We start from the raw sequence: 27,495 nt of genomic DNA, 5'->3' as shown, positions 1-27,495 counted from the left end.
ACTTTTTGCTGAGATAACAATTAAACAACTACCCACTTTAAGGGAATTTCTGCTTGTTAAAAAGAAACTTATTCGGCCTTACCATAAAATTACTATTGTTTCATTAAAAAAAATTACACTCCAATACCTGCGTCACTGGTTTCCAAAACCATTCCAAATAAATTGAAAGGTTTTCGGAAGAACATGCCTCTTTTAATAATAAGGCAAGGATGAAACACAAGATGATTGATTAATCATCAAACCGATCATCCTGTAAACTGATGATAAAATAAAAAAAAAATCTTCAAAATTCAAAACAAAATATTAAAAGCACATAACAAAATAAAAGTTCAAAATAAAAAATGTTTATAATCATCACTTCCAATTTTTCATTAAAAGAAGTCAGATGAGATTAAAATGAAATCGAAATCTGGGATTAGTAACATGCAGAAGGATATAGAAATGATGAGTATATTGATTAATGAAACTGGTCAGAAATGTAAAGAAAAACTCTCCAATCAACATTAAATCTATTGAATTCGATCCACAGAAAATAAAATGTCTAGAACTGAATTTTTATCACACTATGAAGTTATGAAATGTTTTAAAATGCCAAAGAGAGAATGACTTTTTTAAGAGCAATTGAGGTGGGATTGTTGGTACATGGAATAGGGGATTTACTTTTGCAAATAGGAATAATAACAGTATTTGTAAAGAAAGTTGTACGTTCAACTCTCCAAAAATGGTAGTGATATTTAAATAAATCTAGGTTATGTGAACGAGTGGAATCTATTTAGAAAACAGAATAACAATTTAAGACTTAGTATGCATTAATTGCAACTTATTATTTCTTTAAATAGCAGCTAATACTTTTTTTTTGCTACTCCCCATCTGGGTACTGTTTACTGGACAATTATTTACAAATTCGTTACTGTATTCATAACTCCAATTAAACATTTTGTGAAAGGTTTTAATTCTTTCTTTTCCAAGACTCAAAACTCAAGACGTTTTTCTCGCACAAGATTTTCAGCTACACTCAGGCTTTTACACGCTGGTTACTTTTCACTAATGGGGGAAATTTTAAGCAAACTAAATTACTAGGAAATATTGCAACACTTGAGGTAGCCCATCAATATAATAACTGGTTTCAACATAGTAAAACAAAACTAAGAGACCGCTATCAATCCATTTAATACAAAACTTTGTTAATCCTGTTAAATATGAGCTTAAATTTTATTGAATAAATCAATATTTACTTACTGGACGAATGTTTTTCGCAACGAAGACAATATAGACGCAGCAACATCCTAGCAGATCAATCACCAGGAACAGATTAATAATGGCCCTGCCGAAAACATATGGGAAGCATTTTAATATCAAATAAATAAAGTATTTTTCATTGTGAAAATCGCACATTTTTATTGGCTTGAATTAAAAGTAAGTAATAAGCAATGCGGGCTGCAAGAGTTAACATTCCCATCATAGCCCATAAATGATCACTTAAAATAGTCTATTTTGTATTTATTTATTTATTTATTATTTCTATTTTATAACGCCACGACCTGTATGAGGTTACTGACGCCTATAGCCTCCTTAGTGGCACTGCCGGTTTCAGGACAGTGTTTCTCTTCATAGAGTCCATATTTTTTGGGAAGAGCTTGCACTGGGCTTATTTTCTTTCCTTATAACTAAGCAGATATCCAAGCAACTAATCCAGCAAAGTAATAATCTTAAATTACTAATTACCAAATTGTGCCAAAAAGTTAACTCACCTAGCAAGCGTAGAAAATTTTCGAATTGCTGGCGGTCCAGCCATAAAAGCAACTTCAGCTACATCAGCAAATCCTAAAGATGGTACTTTCATCCTTCGACACAAAATATGAGAACATTTTACCTGTGTACATAAATAAAATCTTATGAATCCACCAAAAATTAATTTAAAAAACCACTATATAAATTCAAAAAGTGATAATGGACAATAAGAACTTACAAGTATATGTATACAATATGTGCAAACAATTCCAATTACACACGTAGCGAAAAGTCCAAAAAAGAGGCCAGCATTTGCGAAAGCGTAAGGCATAGCCAATATTCCGGTACCAAGACTACCTTTTAACAAGTGAATCAAGGTCTCCATGTCTCTGTAACAATCCGAAAATAAATTTTCTTCAGCACCATTCTCTTCTACTTGAAAATGTTTTCAAAATCAAGTGGCTAGAAATACTGTATATATTGTAACAGTTTTTAGTTCTAAATAACAAAATAAACTGTTTTCTATATATTTAGCCTTAATATGTTCAATAAAAGTATAAATTATAGTTTAACTAATTTATGAAAGAAGATTGGTGGTTTATTGTGGTAGGAAAAAATTAAATTAAGATCAAGAGAAGCATTTACATGATTTCTTTTTTAATAAATAAATAAATTTCCAGAGCTTAAAATCATCCACAGCATTGTAACTTCTTGGCGAATTAAGCTTCAGTTCCCTGGAAACTGGATCAGAAACAGCATTGGAATACCGTTTCTGCGTCAATGTTAGCTTTTTCCAGTACACTTCTGGATTTCAAGTCTGTTCTTTCGTACAGACCAACCATCACTGAACAGAGAGATTGTAAAATGAACCAAGAAAGAGGAAACTTACAGGATCCAACCCGGAATCTACTGTGTGTCAATTAAGTGCGTGAAGGGAATTAGAGAGGAATTTATGTGGGTGTTCAAGTAAACTCAGACATTACTCTAGAGGATGAAATTCAGAGATGAGCATTGCTTGTTAATACAGTTTACTTCGGCCAGTAAAACATATAGCAACTGCTCTCTTGCTTTGTCTCAAAAACTTGCAACTTGATGGCTGAATGATGTCCTGAATTCAATCCAAGTACCTTCGCCCTCGGCAAAATCTTCCGCCAAAGAGGTCAATTTGTTAGAAGAAGTGCTAATGTTGTACTGTGAACTATGTACAAAAATACGGATGTAAGCTCTGTTAAGTGGCTGGAATATATAGAGGGTCTCAGTGTGAGACGGACAGTTGGTCTAGATGGTGAATGCAAAGGACTCTCCTTGGAGTACGTAATTGTTGAATTCATTTCTTAAAAGTTATCAATCGACTGAATGAACACAATTATCCTTGAAGATTCTTGTAAATAAGTAAATCCTCTGGTTGAGGCAGAAAGAGGCCAAGACCGTTCAAGAGATGAATAATGATTACATTAACATAACAATGCACTGGAAAAAGATGAAAACTTTTCATAACAAATGTTTTTCATCCAAGGAAATTTTACGCAGATATCTACAATTTTTCCAATACAATTAAATTTGGGCAGAATTAGAATTAATTATTTAAGAAATAAAGGGAGAATGTACTTTAAAAATAAGAAATGCCATGTTGAAAGTAAGGCAAGTTTAGAATCCACCGCAGCAATTCACTTTTGATATAGAATAGGATCCTGACCTCTTTAACCTTTTTAGATAAAGCTTTTAAAAATCTGATACTAGCCACAAATTTCAAAAATGTTAACGAATCTTAAAAGATAAACATACTTCCTTTTAAAATTGTTAATTTAAGATGTCAAAGATTATTGCGGTAATAATACATCATGCATTTGGAATAGAAATATTCCACTTACGTCGTAGGATGTTGGAGACGTCGATGTTCGAATGGATTGTATCCTCCACTTTCGGCATCTTTGAGGATACCGGACGCAACCAATGGCAGAGTGGAGCCATTGGTCATCGATGTTGGTACACCATTTGACTGACATTTGTATCTGTAAAATAAGGAAATTTTTAATAAACCGTTATTAATTACAATATTTACAAGGTTGTTACACAAGGTCTGCTGATAGTTAAACTAGTTAGTTTCACAAAAATGAAAATGGAGTTAATAATTCAAAATTGTGAGTGAGTCAAATTACAAAATTAAAATTTTCACTGTAAATAATTTTTTTAATGTTTCCATTTGAAATGAAATTTAAACTTTAAAGTAGAAATAGTCTGAGGGAGTACGGTGCTACTAAAAATGATCAGTAGCTTCTTTAACTAAATGTCTTCAACTTCTTCAAAGCAGAGTTTAATAAATATTAACTCATTAATGAATGAGCTGTCCGTTAATATAAGAATACAGGCGATATCTTTCTGTTGACTGGAAAGAGAAGAATGAATGCTATAAGATTCAAGCAAATTCGTCGAAGTAAGAGAAACTAGAAATAGTGAAAGTAAAAAAATAGTAACAGTACAATGGTAGACACAAAATTGTATTCTATTAGCCATGAAGTAATAACAGTATAGTAGCAGATGGTATTCTATTAGCCATGAAGTAGTAACAGTACAATGGTAGACACAAAATGGTATTCTATTAGCCATGAAGTAGTAACAGTACAATGGTAGACACAAAATGGTATTCTATTAGCCATGAAGTAATAACAGTATAGTAGCAGATGGTATTCTATAAGCCATGAAGTAGTAACAGTACAATGGTAGACACAAAATGGTATTCTATTAGCCATGAAGTAGTAACAGTACAATGGTAGACACAAAATGGTATTCTATTAGCCATGAAGTAGTAACAGTACAATGGTAGACACAAAATGGTATTCTATTAGCCATGAAGTAGTAACAGTACAATGGTAGACACAAAATGGTATTCTATTAGCCATGAAGTAGTAACAGTACAATGGTAGACACAAAATGGTATTCTATTAGCCATGAAGTAGTAACAGTACAATGGTAGACACAAAATTGTATTCTATTAGCCATGAAGTAATAACAGAATAGTAGCAGATGGTATTCTATTAGCCATGAAGTAGTAACAGTACAATGGTAGACACAAAATGGTATTCTATTAGCCATGAAGTAGTAACAGTACAATGGTAGACACAAAATGGTATTCTATTAGCCATGAATCTAGAGTGAAATATGGAGAAATAAATTGAACGAAATTTGAAAAAATTTCTGTTTAAAGTTCAATCTTGGTAGAACTGCGAGCATTTATTTACGTTGCTTTTATCATTTTGTTTCATAATTACAAAAATTTCATAAATATAAAACAAATTTTCTTATCATTTTATTAATCTCTTGAAACACTTTTGACTATTTATCCTTCTTTACATAAATTTATACAACAATGTAGTAAACATTAATTAAAATTTTGTCTTTCTTTTAATTGCTTCCCTAGAAATATTTAAATAAAGCGGGGAAAAAAAATCTCATAAGAAATAATCTTATTACACCATTCATGGTCATAAAATAGGAAAATTCCTGTTAAAATTCAATCTAGAAAAGAATTTATTATAACTCGAAAATTTCTTATTCTTTATTTACACATCTACAGTCTATTAATTCTCATTAAAAACTTAATATTGATATTAATCAATAAATTATACGTCAAACCTAACGGTAAAAAGCGGTGCCCTTCTTTGATCTGGCTCCAAGATAATAAAAAATTAGTGGAAACGCCACTTTTTTCTCTTACTAATACTACTTCACATTCTAACATTACAGTTTTCTTCAAAATCCAAACATTTGTTTAATATTTAATTATTATCAACATTATATTTTTTTGTAAAGTTTTACTTTGCTTTGAAATGTTATCTTATTGAGATGCCTACCCCAGGAACTGAAAATGAAGCTGAACATCATTTAAATTTCCATGGTCAAAAGAAAAAATAAATGTATTTATTAAAGCGATTTTAAACTGATCCTATCATGAGGGTGGATGTGAGGATTACTGTTGCCTGATCTACTTTTAATTTCTTTATACTTAAACCAAAACCATTTTCAAAAAATGTTATCAGACAAAGTTAAATGCAATATACTTTGTTATATATTGAAAAACGGATTTATCTTCAATTATTCCAAACTAATTAAATTTAAAATGCCGTAATTAATAAGCGATAAACTTCATTATTTCAAGTCCAAAAGGAGGAGGAAGCTAAACAGGAGCTAAGCTCTGGAGAATCTTCCACGAATAAAATAGGCAAAGTATTGTAATATATATAATAATAATATCCAGTGTTAGCTGACGGTTTTTCTTCTGGATATTATAGATAGGAAGGAAACCTGAACTGCATGGCGCAGAACTTGGTAAACACCTGCAGTCTCTAAAGAACCTGCAGTTGAATACTACTATTCACATTAACTGAGCGATTGCGTTTTGTTCAGAGAAGATTTGAAAGCCTGGGCAATGACCAGATGTTATAGGAGGATATACCTTCCACAGAATCTATGTTTCCTCGGTGAATTATGTTTTGGTGCAGTGTAGAAGAATAAAAATAAAAACATTGTAAAAGCAACTTAGAAGAATATCTGCTAATAACTATTAGCAAACATTAATCAACCTTTCTACAAGGATCAGCAGAATATTTCTATAGCTAAGATATCCTTTTAAACTTTTTCTTAAGAAATATCTTTTTGACGAAAAATGCCATAAATTCGTTAGAAGAATGATGGAAATGTAGGTAATTGGCAAAAGTACGATCTAAACAGAAAATAGAAATAACAGCTAAAAGTTTTCCAAATTTTGCTTAATCTAACTACACTAAAAACCAATTTTAATATTGAAAACCCGTTATTTCATTTTCCCCTAGTTTTTCATTAACTAATTAAACTACATCTATTTTTGTTTAGTTTCCTGGTTTTTAAAGTGGGACATTTATTTCCTGTAAGTTGACGGCCTTCAGTTTTAATTATGTAAGTTTTCGTATTGATTTATTTTTAAATTATGCTCTCATTTGCATACTTATGAAAGTTATTATTTCATTTAACTAATAATTCGTTAAACGGTTAACAGACACCTGCTGTAAATATATGTATAACAGCAAAATATTACTTTTAGCACAAGTTACTGCAGTTTAGCGCAAAGAATTAGTTAGTGAGAGGCTACTAGGTGTCTTAAATTTTGGTCAATTGAAATTAATTATAAAGAAATTATAAAAAAAAAGTTAATGTTTTTTCCACAGATCAACTCAGTACCAAATCTAATCTTTCTAAATCTAAATATAATCTTTCCTGAATGTAGAAATTTAGTAAAATTGGAAATTTAAACTGTTTTTATTTAAAATTCAAGTTAAATTCACAATTTAAAAATATGTATTTCCGTGTAGTCATGAATTCGTGACTTTCGTAAATTTAAAATTATGCTAGTTTTTAGCTACTTTCTCTTTTTTTGCATGAAAAGAGAAAGGGTTTCTGTATTTTAGAATTTGCGTTAAAAGAATTATTTAAAAGATTCTTGTAAATTCAAGAATGACAACGGAGGGGGCCGACAATCAAAGATTTAATGTTTCATTCGAACTTTCCTTTTCTAATGGGGGGAAAAAGTGGTCACGATTCTCCCTGTTTTATTCCATGTGAATCTATTGGCAGGTTTAATAATGCAACTAAAAAGCCTTGGGGAACTTTCAACATAAGGAAAGAAAACAATTTGGAATTCCCTGACAGTCCTAACAAGAAGGAAAATTAGCAAATTCCAGTGTTATTGTTTTATTGCAATTTTACGATTTACTAAGCAAAATATATCTACTTTTTTTAATAAAATTAATTAGAAAGCACAGATTCAAAGTCAGAAAGGCAATCAAAATTTAAGGAAAATGTCAAATATCTGCAAAAAAAAAAATACAGATATGTTCTAGGAGCAATGAAAGAATAAAAAAATTAATCTACCCTCAACATCATAATTGACAAATTTTCTTAAACATAAAGAATTAAATTTGAGAATTATTATTAGTGAGATAGTAAAACTTTTTAAGATAAAATTCTACCCTAAAATAAATCTTTACGGATAAATTCTTTTGGCAAAAAATAGTACGAGAAAATAGTTTTTATATTTTTATTTTTTGGCAAAAATGAACAAGAATTCATTTAAAAGAAACTTTTTCTAATGAACATTGATTTCTTATAGCCATGCGATTAACCATTTCTACTTTAGTTTTACAATTAACTAGGAATTCACTTAACTTCTAAATTGAACACAAGCAATTGTATGCTAGAAATAGAGAAACTTAATTAGCTATTTCAGGTACCTCCGCGAATTCTTCAAGCCCTTAACTTACAACAGGACCTGCGTACACGATTGGCGCGCGGCTATTATGTCAGCGAATCAAGTTCAAAGGTAACCATTGTACACCACCCTTATTTTATTTTTTCTCAAAGAGAAAATCAAATATCAAATACAAAAGTGCACTTTTCATAAGGAACAAACTGTAACTGTCCAAATATTTTACTTGTGGTGAAAACTAAATGGAAATTCCCAGTTTGGGTTCGAATTTTTCAATGGGCAAGGCGGAAACGGAAATACTAAAATATGAAAGATTATTATTATTATTAAGGGAACATTGGACAACATACTTGACAAGGACAAGATCTCCAAGTTCAGTTCTGGCGGTCCTCTTCTTAGGATCGTAGTCAGTAATGATCGGTCGAACCCCTTTGCCCTGCAAATAAAACAAATTTTATTACAAAAAAAAATTGTAATGTTAAATTTTTTCACTAAACTATCGCATCCATTACAGAAAGTAAAACAGACATACGTATCATGAAATGTAATAGAAGGCAAGTTCATTCATATTATTACTACATAACTATTTATCATATACATAAACAGATAATTCACAGTTTTTTGTTTTGTTTTATTAATAATAACATACAACAAAATCCTTCATAATTATTGTTTATTGAAAGTCAAACTAATTTTCAAAGAGGCACACTGATGTAGTAAAGTAACTAGCAGAATGTATCCAACTCCCCACTCTGACGACAAATTGTACCAGACCACCTCAACAGTTTCAAATCTCACCACTAAATGTTACCGTGTCGACATATAACTTCCAACTGAATTAGCAATAAAAGAAGGGGAAAAGTAATTTCAGTGCTTGTAAATATGTTCACACAAGGCAAGGAAGGGATTCAAGGACTGCACTTTATTTCAGTAAATGCACTAGAAAAAGATGAAGCATTCTGATTTTGCGAACTAATTCTAAATTATATTGATTTCACTGCTACGACTAACTCTCAATACAATTAATATTTTATAGTTTACAAATTCGATTCATCTAAACTTCTTTCACAATCCCTAGGTGGCAGGGACTGTGAAGGATTAGCCTTCACTTCTCCCTTGAACCCCGTAAGGTAGTCGAAACAATGAAATCTTTCAGATTTGCCACAACTTCCTAAAAATAATTTGTCAAAACAATAATAATAATATTGTCATATCTGTGAAATTCAATCCCAAGTTTTGAGAAAAATCAAACCAACCATTCAAAGTGAAGCAATGGAAAACTTAAAATACTGTTCAACAAATTGGCAATTTCCATCTAACAAACTAAAACTTAAGAATTCCAGCCAACTTAATTCTAGCTAGTTAATGCTATAATCATTTATGTGGTGTTGCAGTAAATTTACTAGTAGTAGCATGGGTAACCACATGAAGAGTATATACAGAAGGATTTTATTTTCAACCATTTTTGAATAAATCAGCAGTATTTTTTGTTGTAAAAGAAGTTAATTCGGCAGTTATAAACCACAAAACTCGTAGCAAAAGCGATAAGTGGAGAAGAAAAAGTAAAAATAAATGTTGTCATTTCAGGAAATTAAATTTTCCAGAGAAAAATCAATTTCCAACATGTGTGAGCTGATAGCCAATTATTATCAAAAGAATGACAACAGTAATAATACCATGTTTAAAAAAAATGCACAAAATTACAATTGTAATAATAGTTTCTTCCAATATTCTAGAAATCCATAGGTGTTCAAAAAAAACCTAAGAATTAGCAATATTATATAGCAATTGGCTTACATCCTTGTAATAATAATTATTCCAATCCTGCCGCCACCTAGACAGTCAAAGCTGAGACAATCAAAACAATCTTAAAAAAGTCTTGGAATAACTTTTAAAAAAGTTTCATTGCAGGAAGATCACACGTTAAGCCGATAAGACGATATCGAGGAGGGTCTCATAACATCCCATCTTTTCCATCCCATAATATTTTAAATAAGATTCAAGACAAAGACTGGAAACCCAATCTCTAATTCCATCCCATCCAATAATCCGAAATTAAAAATTTCTCACATTTTAATCCGTTTTTGAAATATTGAAATTTACCACCTGTGATTTTGAAAGCAACTACATAATTCTAATAAATAATTCCCAAAACTAATAAAAACAGATAAGTTCATATTAAAAGAAATTTATAACCAATAAAAATATTATTTGAACAATAAATAGATAAGATTATTTATTGGTAATAATATCTGAATATTATTTATCTTGAAGTAGTATTCACTATAGTTTACCATCTTTAATCAATTAATATTAGCTTTTTTTAAATTATTCCATTCAGCCAATTGTTATTGAAAGTAGAAGTTTTTCATATAAAGTGTTTCTTTATAATTAATCAATTGGGCAAGAAATAGTTAATCTTCCAACAAATCTGGCAATACAGAACAAGATAAGATACTTGAAGCTGCAATAACCGAATTATTTTACTTGCAGATGTATTTTCTAAATAAACCGACTTGATAGATAATTAGTATTAGATCATATTTTGTTTTAATCAAAGTAAACATCTTTTGAATAATTTACTTTCTTTCACAGCAGTAAAAATAAGAATTAAATAAGAAGAGAATAAGATAAACGCCACAAAAATTATAAAAATGTGCTTTTTACAGAAAACAAAGAATTTAAAATCGTTTATATTATATTTTAAATTGCACATATAGTGCATTCAATTCATTTAAAAGTTATGAAAAACAAACATTAATGGTCAATACAAGAAATAGTTAAATAAAGAAGACTGTATCCCTGTTATTAAAATTCTATTTGTATTATTACTTTTCTAGAAATTGGAAAACGAAAATGGATCTTCTAATTATTGTATAAATAAGATTCTTTAAAGGAAAATTAAAAAAAAAAAATGATTTTTTTTGAACAGAATGTTCATCTCTAGAACACTCAGTGCAGAGGTTTGCTTGTCAGTTTAAACTTTATGAATGTCCTTGCAGTATTCTAATTTTTGTCATCTTGAACTATTTAGGCCAATCCTAAACATCTGCAAACATATTCATATATAATTTTTTAAAACTTAGAATACTATTTATTTAAACAAATTATTTAAATAAATTAATGTTTTAAAAGGCATTCCAAGTACACCTTTGTTACTGGCTAGCATAATAACATTCTCACATTACAAAGTCATAAATTGTTATTATCAATTCTAAAAAAAAAACAGCTATCAAATGATATAAAGGCAAAAAAAATGTTTTCTATTGTTACGGACAATACCTCTGCATATACAAATGTAGAATCAAATTTCTTTTTTTTAACGATTGTTTTCTTAAAATATGAGTTTAAGCATAAAATAGGTTTATAAAGGAAACTGATTTAAACAAACATCAATTTCACATTCCAATTCACGTAGGCATTCTCAAAAACGCACGTCAGCAAAAACAAGGAGGGAACACTATTTCCTTCTACAAAAATTTTCAAGTTGTAACTTGATCATAACCATCATGCCATAAAACAGCGGTTCCCAATCTTTTTTCAATAGTGTACCCCTAACATATATAATATAAAATAAATAATCGTACTCTTGATTTTACGTATTCTAACTTTAAATTAACAGCAAAATAATCTGAATATAATGTGTCTTGTAAAGAACATATACATATGATATGTTCCTGTTAAAAAATCATTTATGAATAGGTGAACATTTCAAACCAATAACTATCGCAGGGGTCGTAAATTGAAACAGCAAAGCGTTAATAAAGGAGAAGTAAATTATATGCGGGCCATGTGTAATATTAGTCAAAACTAAAGCAACATTTTTTCGCAATTATTACATTTTCAAAAAATCATTTAATAATTTTTGATATACAAATATATTTACTTTTAAAAAAAATAGTGCAGTATCGAATGAGTACTTAATTCTTGTCAACTTATTTGTTATTCAGTTTTATTATAATAATTTTGTAATTAAGTTGTAGGAATCATTTATTATACAATTTTTTTCTCATTAATAATATGTCTGTATAATTTTTATATCTTCCGCCATAATAACTTCTTTTTTTAGCGTACCCCTAAACCCTAAACAATCTTTCCGGTACCCCAGGTTGGGAACCGCTGCCATAAAAGATTACATTTTTGACACTTCATGTTTTAGTAAATAAATTAGCGGTAAGTTTAGCATTTAGAAGATCTTTTTTTATTTCTCCAGCAAATATTCATGTAAGTTCTCCCTAATTCTGTCACCTATTTCTAAACATCCAATGAAAGCAAAATAATAATACCAGCCAAGTTTTTTAATGATTCCTGAAAATGTATGATTGTTGGAATTTAAAGTGAAGGATTGAAAGTCCTCTAGTAAACAAAGTTCAACCAAAAAAACTATCGCAGCATTACTTGTTATGGAAACTCACGGAGAGAAGCGATCGAAATCTCCGAAGTTATTATGAGAGTGATCGAAAGCAATGAGCTACAAGCTATAAACGTGCAATATAATACTCAAAGGGCCTCAGATTTATAATTTTAAATGCCCCTTATGATATTTTTGACCGCGAAGTAAACCCCATTACCCAGCAAACTTAGAAATTCTAATATAATGTCGACTCCAATTTTTGTTAATATATGTTTTTTTTACTTTATGTCTATTCATTACTTTGATGATTGTCTCATAAATTATTGGCAAGTTTGGTTTGTAGAAATAATTACTTATGTTCTTCTAGTTCAACAGAACAAATTTATTGAAGAGAATTTTCAAAAATCTCATTACAGCGCGACTTATAGTAACTCGAACTTGGTTAATTTTAAAATTTTGCTGACGTAAAATGGCACGAGTGAAAAATGTGACAAATTCAATGTTTTTTTTTAACATTTCAGTACAATCAACTCATTAAAAGGTCAGACTCTGTCTGGGAAGATAATTGTAAATCCTGTCACGGTAGGATTTAAAAGCGCAAGGTAAATATATATTTTTTTAAATAAAAAAAATTTCCTCTTATAATGTAAATATGTAATTAAGATAATTGTATTTATCTCCTTCTTTATAGAGTTGCACTCAGAAGTTACAAGAACTGAGAACTCAGAAGTTACTTTAGCATTTTCTTTTTTCACGCACAACTTTAGAGTGGAATAACTTAAAAACAATCTTTCAAATTAAAAGACCATTGTTTGAGTGAAATTTATAATATCTAAATCTCTTTAAATGTCGGATCCAGAAAATCATTAACGTAGCTAAAAATTTCGCTTCCAGTAAGTTAAAACGGGTTCCTACGAATATAAATACTACAGAATCCTCGAAGTAGACTACCCTTGGATCTCGTCTTATGTACAAAGATTTGGTTCAACGAACAAACGGTAACTTATGTTAGGACTCATTAAAAACTCACACACATCGCGACATAGACATTTACACTTTCTACACATAAAAATCGCCTATAAAATAGTCATTTTAACTGCAATCTCTGCGGTATTGTAAGCAAACATTTTAAATAACTTTGTGCCTCCAAGGCCAGGATTGGATGATAAAAACTACCATATTTATGATCCATAACAAATCTTTTTGGTTGCGTTTGATTTCACTTTAGTAATTAAGTCACTCGATTATATCAGCGTACTAAAATGCAATAACAACATAAAAAGATAAATATTATTAAAAAAGGCAGTTAGAGGAACAATAAATTTCTCATCTAATTTCCAGGCCAGCCTAAGATGTACAGTTTTAACAGAAGTTAGGTGACCAAAACGTAAAATAACAAGTTCAATGAAAATCAAAGGAACTGAGGAAACACACAAACCAAAAACAAGAACACGATATAAAAGTATAAAAAAAGAAACATTCAATTTATTTCTAAAAACAATAGGTAACACACATTAATCGACAAAAGTATTATTTATTGCTGGAAGTGAAAATGAAACAACGATTTTTAGCAAACTTAAAAAGCCAAGTGCACACTAACAAACCTGTGTTGCTATTTAAAAAGGTTTTATCAGAGAAAAATTGTTTAAGGTTTGGGTTTTTGGGTGAACTAGATTCAGGTTTGATAAGTCACTAATCAATTTTAACTGAGCTGGAACTGGATTAGAATAAAACTGCGTACACAGTCATTGAAACTTGAAACTGATACAAGCCTAATGCATGGTTTCCTAACTCTACTTACTGTGGAAACGCATTTACTTCAGCGAAATTCATCTCTGGAAGTAAACTTATCAATTAGTACTGTAAAGTAGTATTACTCAACACAAGACATATGTTTCCATAAAATAAAAACCAATGCTAAAACAGTTAAAGCAAATACTTCAGGACCATAACGTAAGCAAATAACCTTGGATTACAAAGAAATGCTTGCTTACGAAATAATATAAATAACAATTTAATAAGAAGTATAAAAAACTGACGTATATAGCACAAAAGATAAAGCAAGATATTCATAAATGTTCGAAAACAGCAAATTGTATAACATCTACCCAATCTTTTTTTTAAAAAAAGTTGGTATTTCGTTTGTTTCAACACGTGCAAGTAAAAGATTTAGTTCCCTCCATCATTGTACAAACAATTCTTTCTTTCGTTTCAACAAAGACAGAAAAATATAATTTTTCAAAATATTTCTTATAAATTATTACTTGCTACCTTAATTGTGTCAATGAATAAAATAAATATTTAGTTTAATAGAAGTTAATATGAATTAGATCAATAAAATCTTCATTCAAGTCACGAAATTACGGTCATCTTTGAATGATATTTATTGTCCGTCATGTTTTCTAATCATGGCCAAATGTAACATTTAAGTAATACATACTGGGGTAAAGTTCGACCGCCAGGTAAGTAGTGTCCTTCATGTGACACAATTTTATTCAAATAATTTCCTATTTTCGACCTCTCTATTGATGTGTTAAGATGCACTAAAATTAAAAAAATTATCATAGTAGAATTCGACGAAATCTGTGGATTATTTGTATATAATTGAACTTTTGTTTTACTAAGATTATTTACTTTTGTTTGCTGATTCTCTATGAATAAAGAAAGAATTACTTATCAATAGTAGGTTTGAGTTTCAAAATACATCAAACAGAGAAAAAAGGGTCTAAGTCGATTTTAAGTTTAGATAATTTTTTAGATTTACCAGACCAAGGTTTTACTGAAATGCAGCGATTGAATTTAATGAACTTTTTCGTTTTTCTCAAATATTGCTCTAAAATGTTTGTTTTTTTGTTTTCAAAATAGTTCAAATGGAAGTTAGAACCATCATCCCAGTGTTACTGGAACTACTTATGAAAAAATGGAACAATTAAATTAAAGAAATGCATTGCGAGAAAGTAGTGTAAATGGATTTTACCCAGTTGACCATATCACTGTATACAGGGTGAACCAGTAAGTATTATCCATAGGCCCACTGTGTGAAGTATGTACATCTAAAGTGGAGTTCAATGACGTATTGGCCAACTTCATATTTTCCACTGTTCTTGAGTTACGTCACTTTAATTTTTTTTTCTAAAATCATTACTTTTTTCCAATAAAAATGTTATTACTCAGAAAATTTTAGTCCGAATTCGATTCTGACGGTTAGAAAGACAGATAAATTTTCTAAAAATTGATACCATTTTGAAGCATAAGTTATTCTCCAAACAGCCTTAATCTTCCTCCGAATACTGGAAAAATAAAAGTAATCGAAATTTTTAAGAAAACTCATTAGGCTCTTATGTGATCATTATCCGACCTAGGTGCTGGCATTTTTTATAAAAGTTTCCTTGTTTAATGGGCTTTCAAACGGTATATCATTTTCCAGGATTCCTTTTATCTTCGTATGAGAATTTACGTTTGTTTTGCAAGAAAACGTGTTCACAAGCACTCAACAGTGTTAGTTATCAAGTTGTTTAATTCATTGAAAACTCTTTTAGATGGACCAATAGGCAATTTTAAAGTAGGCTGTCTTAAAATAAGGAAGTCAAAGGTTACAAATTGCCCTTAAAAAAAAAAGGGTTGTTAAGGTTTATTCAGTCTTTTTTTTTTTAACAGTTTAGTTGTGTGTGAAATTGTAATTTGGAGTAAATGCAAACTATATGAATTTTTTTTTTTAATTTCCTAACATTTTCTCTTAAGGGCAATTTGTAACCTTTGACTTCCTTATTTTAAGACAGTACGCACCATGGACGGTAAGCAAATACCGCATATTAAAGGCACGCGCATGTTTCCTGAGTTGCAGTGACCCCCGTTAAGTGTTAAGACAAATTCTATGAGACTAAGCCGAGTGCTTGAATAAGGATATGCTTTGCTAAAAGCAAATAATAGATTTAAACAAGGCTAGAATCAGTGCTTATTCCATATAACTTGTTTTAGCAATTTAACAAAATATAAGTCTCTACTTTTTAGAAAACATGTAACCTATCTTTTTTTTTTAGGTCAGTTGAAATTGTTTGATCTGGCTAGTTATTTGAGTAGATATATTTCGTTAAAACACATGAACACTAATGTCAGCAGCCATGTAATAATGAATTATGTTTACATATTCTCCTATTATTTCGTTATCAATGTTATTAGTTGAATGAATAAACAAATCAATCAATTTATAAGTAAATAACTGACAATATCAATGTAATAAGTGTTACCCATCCAATTTTTTTCAATATAGAAGAGCATTTTTTATTAAATGATTGTTCAGAGAACAATGGCCTAATTACGATATCTGTTTTGGTATGTATTATATGGTTGTTTTATTATTATATTTATTATTATTGATTTAACTTGTGTTGAAGGTTACTTCTCTTCATGCTGTAAATTAATAAAATAAAGCAAAATTATTTTTCCTTTAATTTAAATTAGAATATTTTCTAATTAATCAATGGGTATACAGCGACAAAGAGTTATTTGACCTTAACAATGCCTTTAACCTTCTAATAATTAAAGATGTGGTGTCCCTCCACTTAACGAACTACTTATTTGGTGCAAATATTTATGATGATGAAATAGTGTGACGAAATTACAAAAGAAATATCAAAGAAATTCATTTATTTAATGAAAACCATAGCACTAGTGGCCGTTTAATTGAAGACGATGGTTAATCAAGTTTATAACTTCTCCGTATGTTTACCATTAGTAAGTATCATTAACAAAATCAATTTTTTTCGTTTGAACAACCGAAATTATGAACTTTTTAATTTGCAACTATAAACGTTCTCTCGTGTAACTATAGACTAATTACCACACAATTAAAGACCACATTTGGCAAAAATTACTTCTTTCACTCGCAGCCTCTTTCTTTTTGTTCATTCCGTCTTCGGAAAGGTTATCTCGTTAACTACAGTCAATAAGAGGCTCCTAGGAAGAGAAAATCTATAGGCAGGCAGCTAAACTCGAAGTAACACTAACCACTGACCTAATCCTTCCCACCAGGTACTAGTAGCAAATGGTTTTGAATATCAAGTTATTTTTGAATATCATCAACCTTTAAAAATAAAATGTACATTATGAAATATGGTAGGCAGTTGCGCGGTAGAAGAATCGAAAATTGCCAAAAATTACTGTGGGCATGTGAATCTTGGCGCCCCTGTGGGTATCCTAGCCTAAAATCAAAATATAAACAGTACGACATCCATAGCGCCTGCAAATGTTTAGCGAACCCACAGACAAATTCTAGTACAGGTAAATTCAAAGTGTCACACTACCCAAGTTGAAGGATGATTGGCATAGATATAACTGTGCAGAACATGGAATTTTCGATACATCAGATGCCTTCTTACTGCCAGTTAGTAATTCTTTCAGACTAAAGTGGGTTTGTATACAATATTTGACTTCCCCCGGCTGTATGGAACCAGGAAGTCAGAAATCCAAATCTGCCGATTTTCCAATTCCTGGTAATTCCTAGAGATACTTGATAGTTATCTGCAGTTGAAAGGATGGAAAACACTCTAAACAGAGTTACCTTTGGAATATCTGGAGGAAGCATAGAAGAGAAGGGTGCTTCTTGGCTCTCCAAGAAGTGGTTGCTTTCCTTGAGAGCCTTGCTCAAGGGGACAAGGCTTATTTTCTGAGTTCTTTCAGTTTTTAGAGCTCATCTTATTGCTTTGTACAATCAATCAAATCAAGTTCTTAAAATCTGAGAGAAAATATGAAATCCTCTCTTCGCTTAATATTCTTTCCTGAACGTTTAACCGTTTCAAGCAATTTAACAAAATGATGCTCTTAAAATCCTAGGCGCCACGGTAGCCGAGCGGTTAGAGGCGTGACCTGTAAAGCTAATATGTATTGTGGTACTGGGTTCGATTCCCGGTCTTAGGCCTTGGATTTTATTTAATGGTTAATATGAGAAATTTACAGTAAAGTATGTTTGCTAGTCGCCTCCGTCCACGACACTTAATTGGTAGTTGGACGTAAAGCCCGCCTGAAAAAATAGGCAATTACTTTACTTACTTACTCTTAAAATCCAGTTAAAAAAGAAACACGGTTAATTTTATGCCTAATCGCTTTAAAACATTCTAGAAACATCTTGAATATCCGGATGTATCTAAAAGTCACTAAGTGTGGGCATCTTCAATGATATTTTATGTCAATTTGATCCAATGGAGGTCGAACTAAGCTATCGTCTGATACAAAGTCCGGATTCCCGTCAATTAGGACGTATATGTTAATAATTTCCGCTGACTCGTTCTGTCAGTTCCTGGTTACTGGCCACAATCAGATAATTATGGTTCTGACACAACAAATCTTAATCTGGCCAACCGCAAACACCGTACAAAAACTAAACTAAACTAAAACACTCTTATTTGCAGTAAGATATTTGTAACGACAGCATACTGTCCGTAAGCGAGCAGAATAGAGAAAACCACAAACCTCAGATGAAGGTGACTTTTAAACGGAAACATAACATTTTATTAAATAAATCATTAGAGTTAAAGGTTAAATATGTATTGAGGGTATTATCCAAAATCCATTTTCTAATAGAAAAAAAGGTTTGTATAAAACGACCACATATCTTGATTTGCCGCGATAACTATAATTCGGAGATTTGTTTTAGATCGATTTTATACGAGGTTTTTAAAAAAAGCCTAAATGTGTGACATTGAACGTAACAAAAATACAATTACTGTCCTTAACCGTGATATATGTGTAATTAGTTTGAGGTTGGCTACAAACGTAATTTAATTTATGAAGATTAACAATGTAGTTGGCTATATCTGTTTGAACAAACATACTGTTCGTAAATATTTATCATTACAATGTTGCAATATTATTACATTTATTAATAGTATTTTTACATAAATAAAATAAAATATTACTTCCATCAAAAACAAAATAACTAAATATGTATATTTATCTTTTATAAATATGGACGAAATGAGTTAATTTCATCAAACTCTCTAACTAAAATTAGAATTTATATTTGTAGAACGCCAAAATTAGGCAGTTAAATCATACTAAATTATTAGCCAAATAAACGGCTTCAGAACATTTATAAATACTACCTACGACAAAAACCAGATCTTACTTGAGGAGAGATGACGTAAATACGGAAAACATCTGAAAACTTTTATTATCCATCTACAAATACTCTGGTTAACAAGAGGAGGAAGAGCACTTTGTACTGGGTTAATAATAATTTCTTGTTTACCATTAAGATACTGAAGCTTCTTTTTTGTTTCTCCACATAAGACTGTCCAAGTGGTTTAACAAGTAAGTAAAGAACAAAGTGACAAGACACTAGAAAAAAGAGTCTATACTCTTGACAAAACTGGTACTCGTTGAACAGTGTTTATAAATAGTTGGTACTAGAAAAAGAGTTCTAAAGGCCATTGATTTGTAAATCAAGGAGAATAACTAAGAACTTCCTACAATTTCTAGGGTAACTTTATGTACGTGTGCATTTTATTTAATAGAACAATAAAGTCAATGACGAGAAAATTTCAAATTAAAAGCAAAAAGTAAAGTAAAGTAATCGCCTATTTTTTCAGGCAGGGCTTAACGTCCAACTACCATTTACTAGGTCGTGGACGGAGGCGAATAGCAAACGTACTTTACTATTTCTCATTTAACCATTAAATAAAATCCAAGGCCTAAGACCGGGAATCGAACCCAGTACCACAATGCATATTAGCTTTGAAGGTCTCGCCTCTAACCGCTCGGCTACCGTGGCGCCTAAAAAAAAGCATTTCGAATTTCCGGAACTAGGTACAAGTTTTGATTAAGGTCTCTTTATGCAAGAAAATATATGGTTTTCAGTTATAGCGGAATACTGTTCATACATTTTTGGTGACTGATTCATTAATTCAAAAAAGAGAAAGATTATTGCCAATTCCAATAATATTTTATTATTATTTTTTTTTTTTGACAAGTTTTATCCTAGAAAGGTGGTCATCTTCACGGCTGTAGAGAACTTATTTATTATAGAAATAAATCGCAATTGATTTTATAAAAATAAAAGTTAATACAAATTATTCGCCTCACATAATAACGTAATTTGTTTTTAATGGTTAACATTAAAGGTCATTATTATTTCTATTTTGACTAGTTAGTATTGTTTTTAGTACCTAACAGTCAGGACACACCACTAACCTTTAATGTAAATCAAAAATTATACTTTTTTATAAATAAGTATAATCCCTGAAGATACCTTAGGCCAAAAGCAATTTATTTTCCCAAAATACCAATATATGTCTAGGAATAGAATCCATTACCCCTTTAAAAGCATAAATATCCCCAACTCATTATATATATTTGAGTGTGTCTATCCGTGTATTTGTGAGTTTGTGCGCGTATCCGTCAGCACGTGTTTAGTCGAGTCCGAATCATTCAAAAACGGAAATCGAGTAAGGTCAACCTCTATATTGAAATTACCTAATTGTGATGGATAGCTACAATAAGCTTTAAAAAATCCAATAGGCTACTTTTTTTTATCTCCAATTCCTTAAATTGTTAACAGCCGTTCCAACTTATGATGTGATGGATAATAAGTTGCCGCCTTCATAGAGAAACTCTATGCTTGTACAGGAGTAATTCATTCTATTCCCAGTCAAATGAATTAATGACCAATAACGTAATGAAATTATCATAAACTTTAAGTTCTAACTTGAATAAAATACCACATAATTCGGGTAATGTAAAAATGGATAAGCTATAAAATATTTAATTATGTGGCCTAGATTATATTTGTTTTGCATTGGATTCTAAAATAGGGGAGCCCAGTTTTAAACTGCAAAATTGTTTCAAAACATCCTTAACCTAAATAGAACTGAATTTGAATGGTTAGTTATTTAGATTTCACTGTAGAGCCCATCTTAAAGGGTATAGATTATGAAGTGTATAATTTATACAATGATGCATTGTACTGTTTATACATATAACAGGCAGTGTTTTATAGCCAGATCGTATTTACTAACGATATAAATACTACTTCTTTCGACCTATGCACTATACAGTTCTTAAAACGATAAAATCGTTAAAAAGTTAATATTCGAACGAAACGTAAACGGTAACAAAAGAAATAGTTGGTAGTTCATCTGCACAGTTTCGACTTCTTTTTCCACAATTTTATTTTTTCAATCTGATTTTTAAATTCTCCCCACTTGCAATTTCCAAAATTGTGGAAGGCGTTGTGGGACGTAGAGTCTATCTAGACATGGACCTCCTGACTTTCGAAGCCTGGACAATATTTCAGCATAAGACGAAGCTCAGCACAGCATCCTGGAGTCTTACAACCTAAAACTAGCAAAATTTGGAATTACATGGGCTCTTCTAAGTTTCTCTCTCTTCATAACAATGCGATCCCCCCACAGTAAATCTAACAGGGAGAGGCAAATTTCAAGAAACATTGACTTTGGATACAAATTCACAAAAAACTAATCTAAAATTGGGTTCAAACTTAGCAGAAGACAAATGACAAAAAAGAACAGCATAAATCGAGACTAGTGAGCCGGTAGGCGCTATATGTCGAAATCTGATCGGATTTTGCAGGAAACCTATAAAAGATGATGAACATGAATGCAGTGTGGGTGTTCTACCTTCCCAAAAAATCTATCTTAGTCAAAAATGCATGCACTGATAAAAGAACACATTAAATATTATCATTAATTTCATTTAAATAAAACAGCAGTATTTTTCAAAAAATGGAGTAAAAATAAGTTACGACGTTGATTCTTGGCTTTCGCCTTGCTACAGTTCAGTGAAAGAAATTTGTAGTCGATTAATGAGTAACATACAGTAGATGGTTTCTAACAACCACAAGCTGTGGTTTAATAATGTTATATTGAATCTAAGCAGAATGTAAATATTTCAGTCATTGTTTTAAGCCACACAAGTAAAGTATATTTCAAAACTAAAATTCATCTTATCACAAACAGAGAGAGAAACTGAGGCAAAATCAGGAGAGAAATATTCTCAACTAATTATCTGACTGATTCTAACAATTTAAAAAATTAATTTGCCATTTCAACTAAACCGTTCACAAAGACGAATTAAATTGATCGGTAAGCGATAACTAGTTTGTTTCTGAGCAAGAATAAGATGATGCTTTCGGATTCACTTAGGGACTCGTAAAGTAGAAATAAATAAAGGCAAAATAGGAGGGACTGTGTGATTTAACTTGTACTATTTTATAAATCGAAAAACTTATTGGCATTCTAGTTTGTATTTAAACATCTAACCAAGTCGCCTATAATTTTTTCCATTTTTGGAATCAGCCTTAATTTTTGTTTCACCATATTGCTGGTACTTTTATGCAGCATTTACTTTTAACATTTAAGTTAATGCAGCGAATTGCTCATCATAATAAAATTTTTAAGTTGGAAACTTGCGGTCACTGCATCTAGAAACCACAGACAGTAAAATTAAGAATAGTTAAGAATAAGTTAAGCAATCCTACTTGACTATTAAGTGCTTGCTACTTAGTTACTCTGTTCTTCAAATTACTTCAAATTGATGGACAGTAAATCAGATCTGTAAATTAGGCCAAGTCTAAATAGTGTAACCAGTAAATGTAGCCAGCTAAAAATAGACTGAATTTCGACCTCCGAGACCAATTTCGAAATCAGCGATGTGTCCTCCACTAAAAGTACTTAAATCGATAATATGCATCACATTCAAGGTGGAGACATGTGAAACCAAGAGGTGAAAATAAGTTAAGTGTGACGGTTCTGGTCGCAGAAATGGCCACAAGGAGATGGAACTCAATGAAACAGAAGTACAAGTAAATTGAATGGCAAATCCAACTAATAGACAATATAGTTGAGAGTAACAAAGTGTATTGCCAAATTTAATAACAAGTGAATAACTAAGAATTCATTTTATAATTTTGATGAAAAGCAGCACGAATACTGAAATGGAGAATTAATAATATTAACGGTATGCATTAATACTACAGGTTTTTGGTAGATGAGATGATTTAGTTTCACAATAGAACTTGTAGTTAAAGGTAACATTTTAAATAAAAAAAAGTGTTAAGACAATTAACAAATTTAGAATCTTAACATTCATCCGGTTATGGTCAACAGAAATTGAGACGGAGACCAATTCTTAACTTGCCAATGTCAATCTGTTCAACCAACCAACCGTATAATACACGGTTCTTATAATAAAATAAAAGATTATGATAATGATAAATGAATCGAAGAGGATGTAGCAAGGTCATTTTAGAGGGGTCAGCAGGATTGAGCGAAATTGTAAGCAATTGACAATGGCAACAACTGGTTAGGTTACTACAACTGATTAGTTCCTGTACTTTCAATTCATTTAGTTTATATATTTATTGGTGATTTAATTTAAAGATATTCATTTAAAAGTTAGTATACGCGATAAATAACAGTTTGAGAGGATTTAATGGTTAACTGTGTTGTAAGGTACGACTCTTTTCTCTGCTAGCTCTAACAAATACCTAAGGGCAATTTATATAATGTTGTTATAATTGAAGTAAAAGAGATAAATTTCATTGAAACTTAATATACAAGCAATATTTAGACAGGTTTATTAAATGAAACCATTAAGGCTTGTATCTTATATTTTAAGGTTTAATTCCATTGTAACATGCTCGCGCTACCTTTTGGGAAGCAGGTGTAACTAACAGTTGATTGTATCGTGGCACTGTATGGTGGCAGTTAAACGAACTCCTTTCACCTCATTTTTTAGGGTTAATTTTTTTTAATTCTTATGCATTTTTTTTATTTCCTTTAATTCCATTTAACAAATTACCTTTAACCATTTACTGATAAAAATTATTTATTATAATATTTTTTTGTTTTTATTTTAGAATTTTATAACAATACTATAATACCATTGTGGGGGTTTTTGCTATTCACTATCATTTATTTATTTTCTCTAAAATGAAACAAAAGTAAAAATGAAACTGATGAGCAGATTTTTAGTTAAATATTAATATACAAAAACTTTTCTTTTTATAGAGAATAAAGAAACTTAAAATTTATAAGTTAAAGTTGAAGGATGGATAGATAGTGGAGTGAGTTTTATTTTTAGATTATAGTGAATGTATAATATTAGCATTACTGAATGTGACCCACCGGGGCGGCGATGTCAACATTTCTTTTAACTAATTCTTCCATTTATTCAGAGATACCTACTGCTTAACACTCGCTCATAAGAAATACTAAAGAAAAAAAGCTTTTTCTCAAAGTCTACAAAGAGGAGAAAATACTTCTTATTCTTCACCTACTGACGCCAACATTTTGTAAACTAATACTTCTCCTCGAGTAAAGAAGAACCTAAGTAATCCATTTTCAACTTAGATGGTTGGAAAAGCGTACGTTTCAAGTTTCGTGGATCTTGTAAGGGGAAGTTGGCTAGCCACTACTAATAGTGGATAATAATAATGTGTTCATTTTATCTGGGTAGGCTGCAGTCAAGGTGAATCTTTTATTCGGAATACATCACTCAAAACTTCTGCTTAAGAACTTCGCTGAATAACAGACTTAAGTTATATTATGGCCATAGAATGCAGTTCATTCTCACAAGTTGGGGGGGCTTCCTCACTGCAAAAGATCATTTTCTAATTTTAGTTTCAACAGTGTCAACGATATACACTTTTCAGGCAGACATTCGAAACTATTTCTGTAAAAGATGAATCGATTTCTTAATAAGCATCGTCCAGAGACGGTTTACGAGAGAGGATCATTTAGGTTTTCTTTTTTTAGAAAGTGAAGAAGACTGAGATTCTATTCTTGTTAGCTATCTTAGTTTCCGAGAAAAAGTCGTTATCCATATAGCTTGGGACACCCTGTATATGCAGCATGTCAAAGCAGCAAATATGTTTGTTGTACAGAATTGAGGAACAAATTTCTGACTGGACATTGGACAGTAACAGAGCATTTAAATTTAAAATACCATTTTTTTGGTTTTTCCTCCAAGAAAATAATTTTGCCCCCCCCAAAGTGGTAAATCCACTTTCCAATGTGCAGTAAGTTGATGATCTTTAAAAGAAATTCTTGGATGGACAAAAATTCGGAATTTCCTTTTGGGTAGTTTTTGGATTTTTACACTGCTTGATCCTTTTTTTTTTTTTTTTGTTTAATCCAAGTTTCTGATACTTCGTTTCCTATTGGTAGCAACTTAATGTAAGTCCGCTAACAGCTGATGTTTGAAAGTTGATTGAATGCAAAAAGTGATAGAATTTAAAATATTTCTAGATTACTTGATTGTATTTATTTTTATATTTTTAATAATTCTTTAGAAGGTCATTTTAAAACTGTGCAGAAGGACGTAATCTGAGAACTAATTGCTGTTTTATGTCACAATTGATTACTTTTTTATAGATAAACAGTTTTTATTAGTTTAGTAAACTCTTTAAAAAAATTTAAACTTGAAGTACGGGGCGACTGTCAAACGAAATGATGACAGCGTTCGTAATAAAAATAAAAAATTAAATCAAATGCGCATAAAATTATCCATTTTGTTCTCTCTTTCGAAATTAGGCATTCTAAAAGTAAACAACTAGAACTGTTGAATCAATACACACATTGCCACAAATTAATTTTTCAATTCATGTAAAAATAAAAACCTGATAGTGCTAATATTTCTATTTCGAAATAGGAATATGATTATATTTTTCAAAATATTATTTAAATTAAAATCCAAAATCCAAAAGGGAATATACAAAAAATTTTCTCTTGCAGCAATTTATATGTATTTGCAATTTACAATTTTCTCAAAAAAAATGAGGAGAAAGGGGACTAAGTTTATATGTAGAGGTAGTATTAAGTTGCCAGCTCCTACTAGCTAAGATTTATGTTGGGGACTATTGCTAGGTAACAACAGCCTAGTTCTCTCGTCTAAGAACAAAAAGCTTTATTTGTCCTTACTGTCAAGCTAGTAGGAGAATCAGAAAAGTAATCACACAGGATGAACAAAAATAATCAAGTAAAAAACTTGATTGGTACAAAAATGGTGGAGAAACATGGCTGATTTAAATATAGCCAAGAAGAAAAATTTTGTTAAAAAGAATAGATTGATATTAGCTTACTTACGTATTCACACTTTACCGGCCATCCGTGAAAGCTAGGGCAAACATTTGGATGGAAAGAGCAGATTTTGCATGATTTACGCAAACGTTATGTACGAGTATTAATAAATAAACACAAACAAACAAAAAACATAGAATCTGGAACATCCAGGAAAAGCAAGTCCGCTTTTCTTCAAGAGGCCAACGAAGTAATATTTCTGCTCAATGGATTTGCTCGAAAAGTGTGAGGACTGACGCTCTGTGTATCTGCGGCAAAATGTAAGAGGAACAATACATTTGAGAAACTAAAATTACGAGAGACAATTAAATTTTTTTACATCTTGGAAACTGCACCTTTTTTTGAGGAGAAGAATCCAATTTTGGAAATGAATTCACGCATTCTTGAGCTTTCAAAAGTCCCTAAACGTAAGAATTTTTTTTCTCCTTTTCAATTCTAAGGAGAAATATCTCAAGGATAGCCTAACACATTAATATTTTTAAAGTGAGAATGACTTAAGTTAAAAGACAACAGCTGCTGTAGATTTGCCATGAAATCAAATATCCGAGAATGTTCTTTATAATCTAAGAATTTTGTTAGAAGCATTTAGAAATGCCAAAATAGTTCAGAGAACAAAAAGGAAGTTTATAAGTCAGTCTTTAAAACGCCAAGAGAATCAAATTTTCTCATTATGCTTAAAAGCAAAAAAAGGCTCAGGTAAACAAGTTAACCAGTTAATAAAAATGATTGAATGAAACAAGCTAGTTTTACGTGGTTATGCTTACAAATCAATTGAATCCAATTTGAAGAGATCCATTAAAGCTCTCGATGGAAGATCTTTGGTAAGTGAGATAATTTAATTAATAGATTAACGTATTCATGTTTGGATAAGTGTTTTGTACAGTTGGCCGCACTAAACACATTCCTAGATCTGAAAATAAACTTCAAGAGGGATACATTACAAACATAACCCGCTGCTTTCACATCTGTGAGCTCATGTCCACATGTCTCCTACCACGGCTATACAATAAAATTATCAAAAAAATAATAATCTTCGTCGAGTTTATCCAACATATCATGCACGTTTCCTTTATTTCTAT

General features: G+C 30.8%; 1 protein-coding gene across 2 annotated transcripts in view; it reads right to left on the bottom strand.

Moving 5' to 3' along the window:
* LOC141448985 (proton-coupled amino acid transporter-like protein acs) overlaps window positions 1-27,495 on the bottom strand; it is a 52,737-nt gene that overhangs the window by 7,172 nt on the left and 18,070 nt on the right. Inside the window, exons 1-6 of one of the 2 annotated variants that reach the window (XM_074117935.1) lie at window positions 8,619-8,771; window positions 8,320-8,405; window positions 3,603-3,743; window positions 1,970-2,120; window positions 1,752-1,873; window positions 1,240-1,324 (exon numbers count right to left, since the gene is read on the bottom strand). In XM_074117935.1, coding sequence (XP_073974036.1) covers window positions 1,240-1,324; window positions 1,752-1,873; window positions 1,970-2,120; window positions 3,603-3,743; window positions 8,320-8,405; window positions 8,619-8,633 — 600 coding nt within the window. In that variant the 5' untranslated portion in view covers window positions 8,634-8,771. Of the gene's footprint in view, window positions 1-1,239; window positions 1,325-1,751; window positions 1,874-1,969; window positions 2,121-3,602; window positions 3,744-8,319; window positions 8,406-8,618; window positions 8,772-27,495 lie in introns of those variants that run through there. The other variant, XM_074117934.1, reaches the window with a different exon arrangement.

The sequence above is a fragment of the Rhodnius prolixus genome, unplaced genomic scaffold, assembly GCF_049639745.1.
Source record: "Rhodnius prolixus isolate KJV_2025 unplaced genomic scaffold, Rpr scaffold_2, whole genome shotgun sequence".
NCBI lineage: Eukaryota > Metazoa > Arthropoda > Insecta > Hemiptera > Reduviidae > Rhodnius > Rhodnius prolixus.
This window is presented reverse-complemented; position numbering and strand designations above follow the sequence as displayed.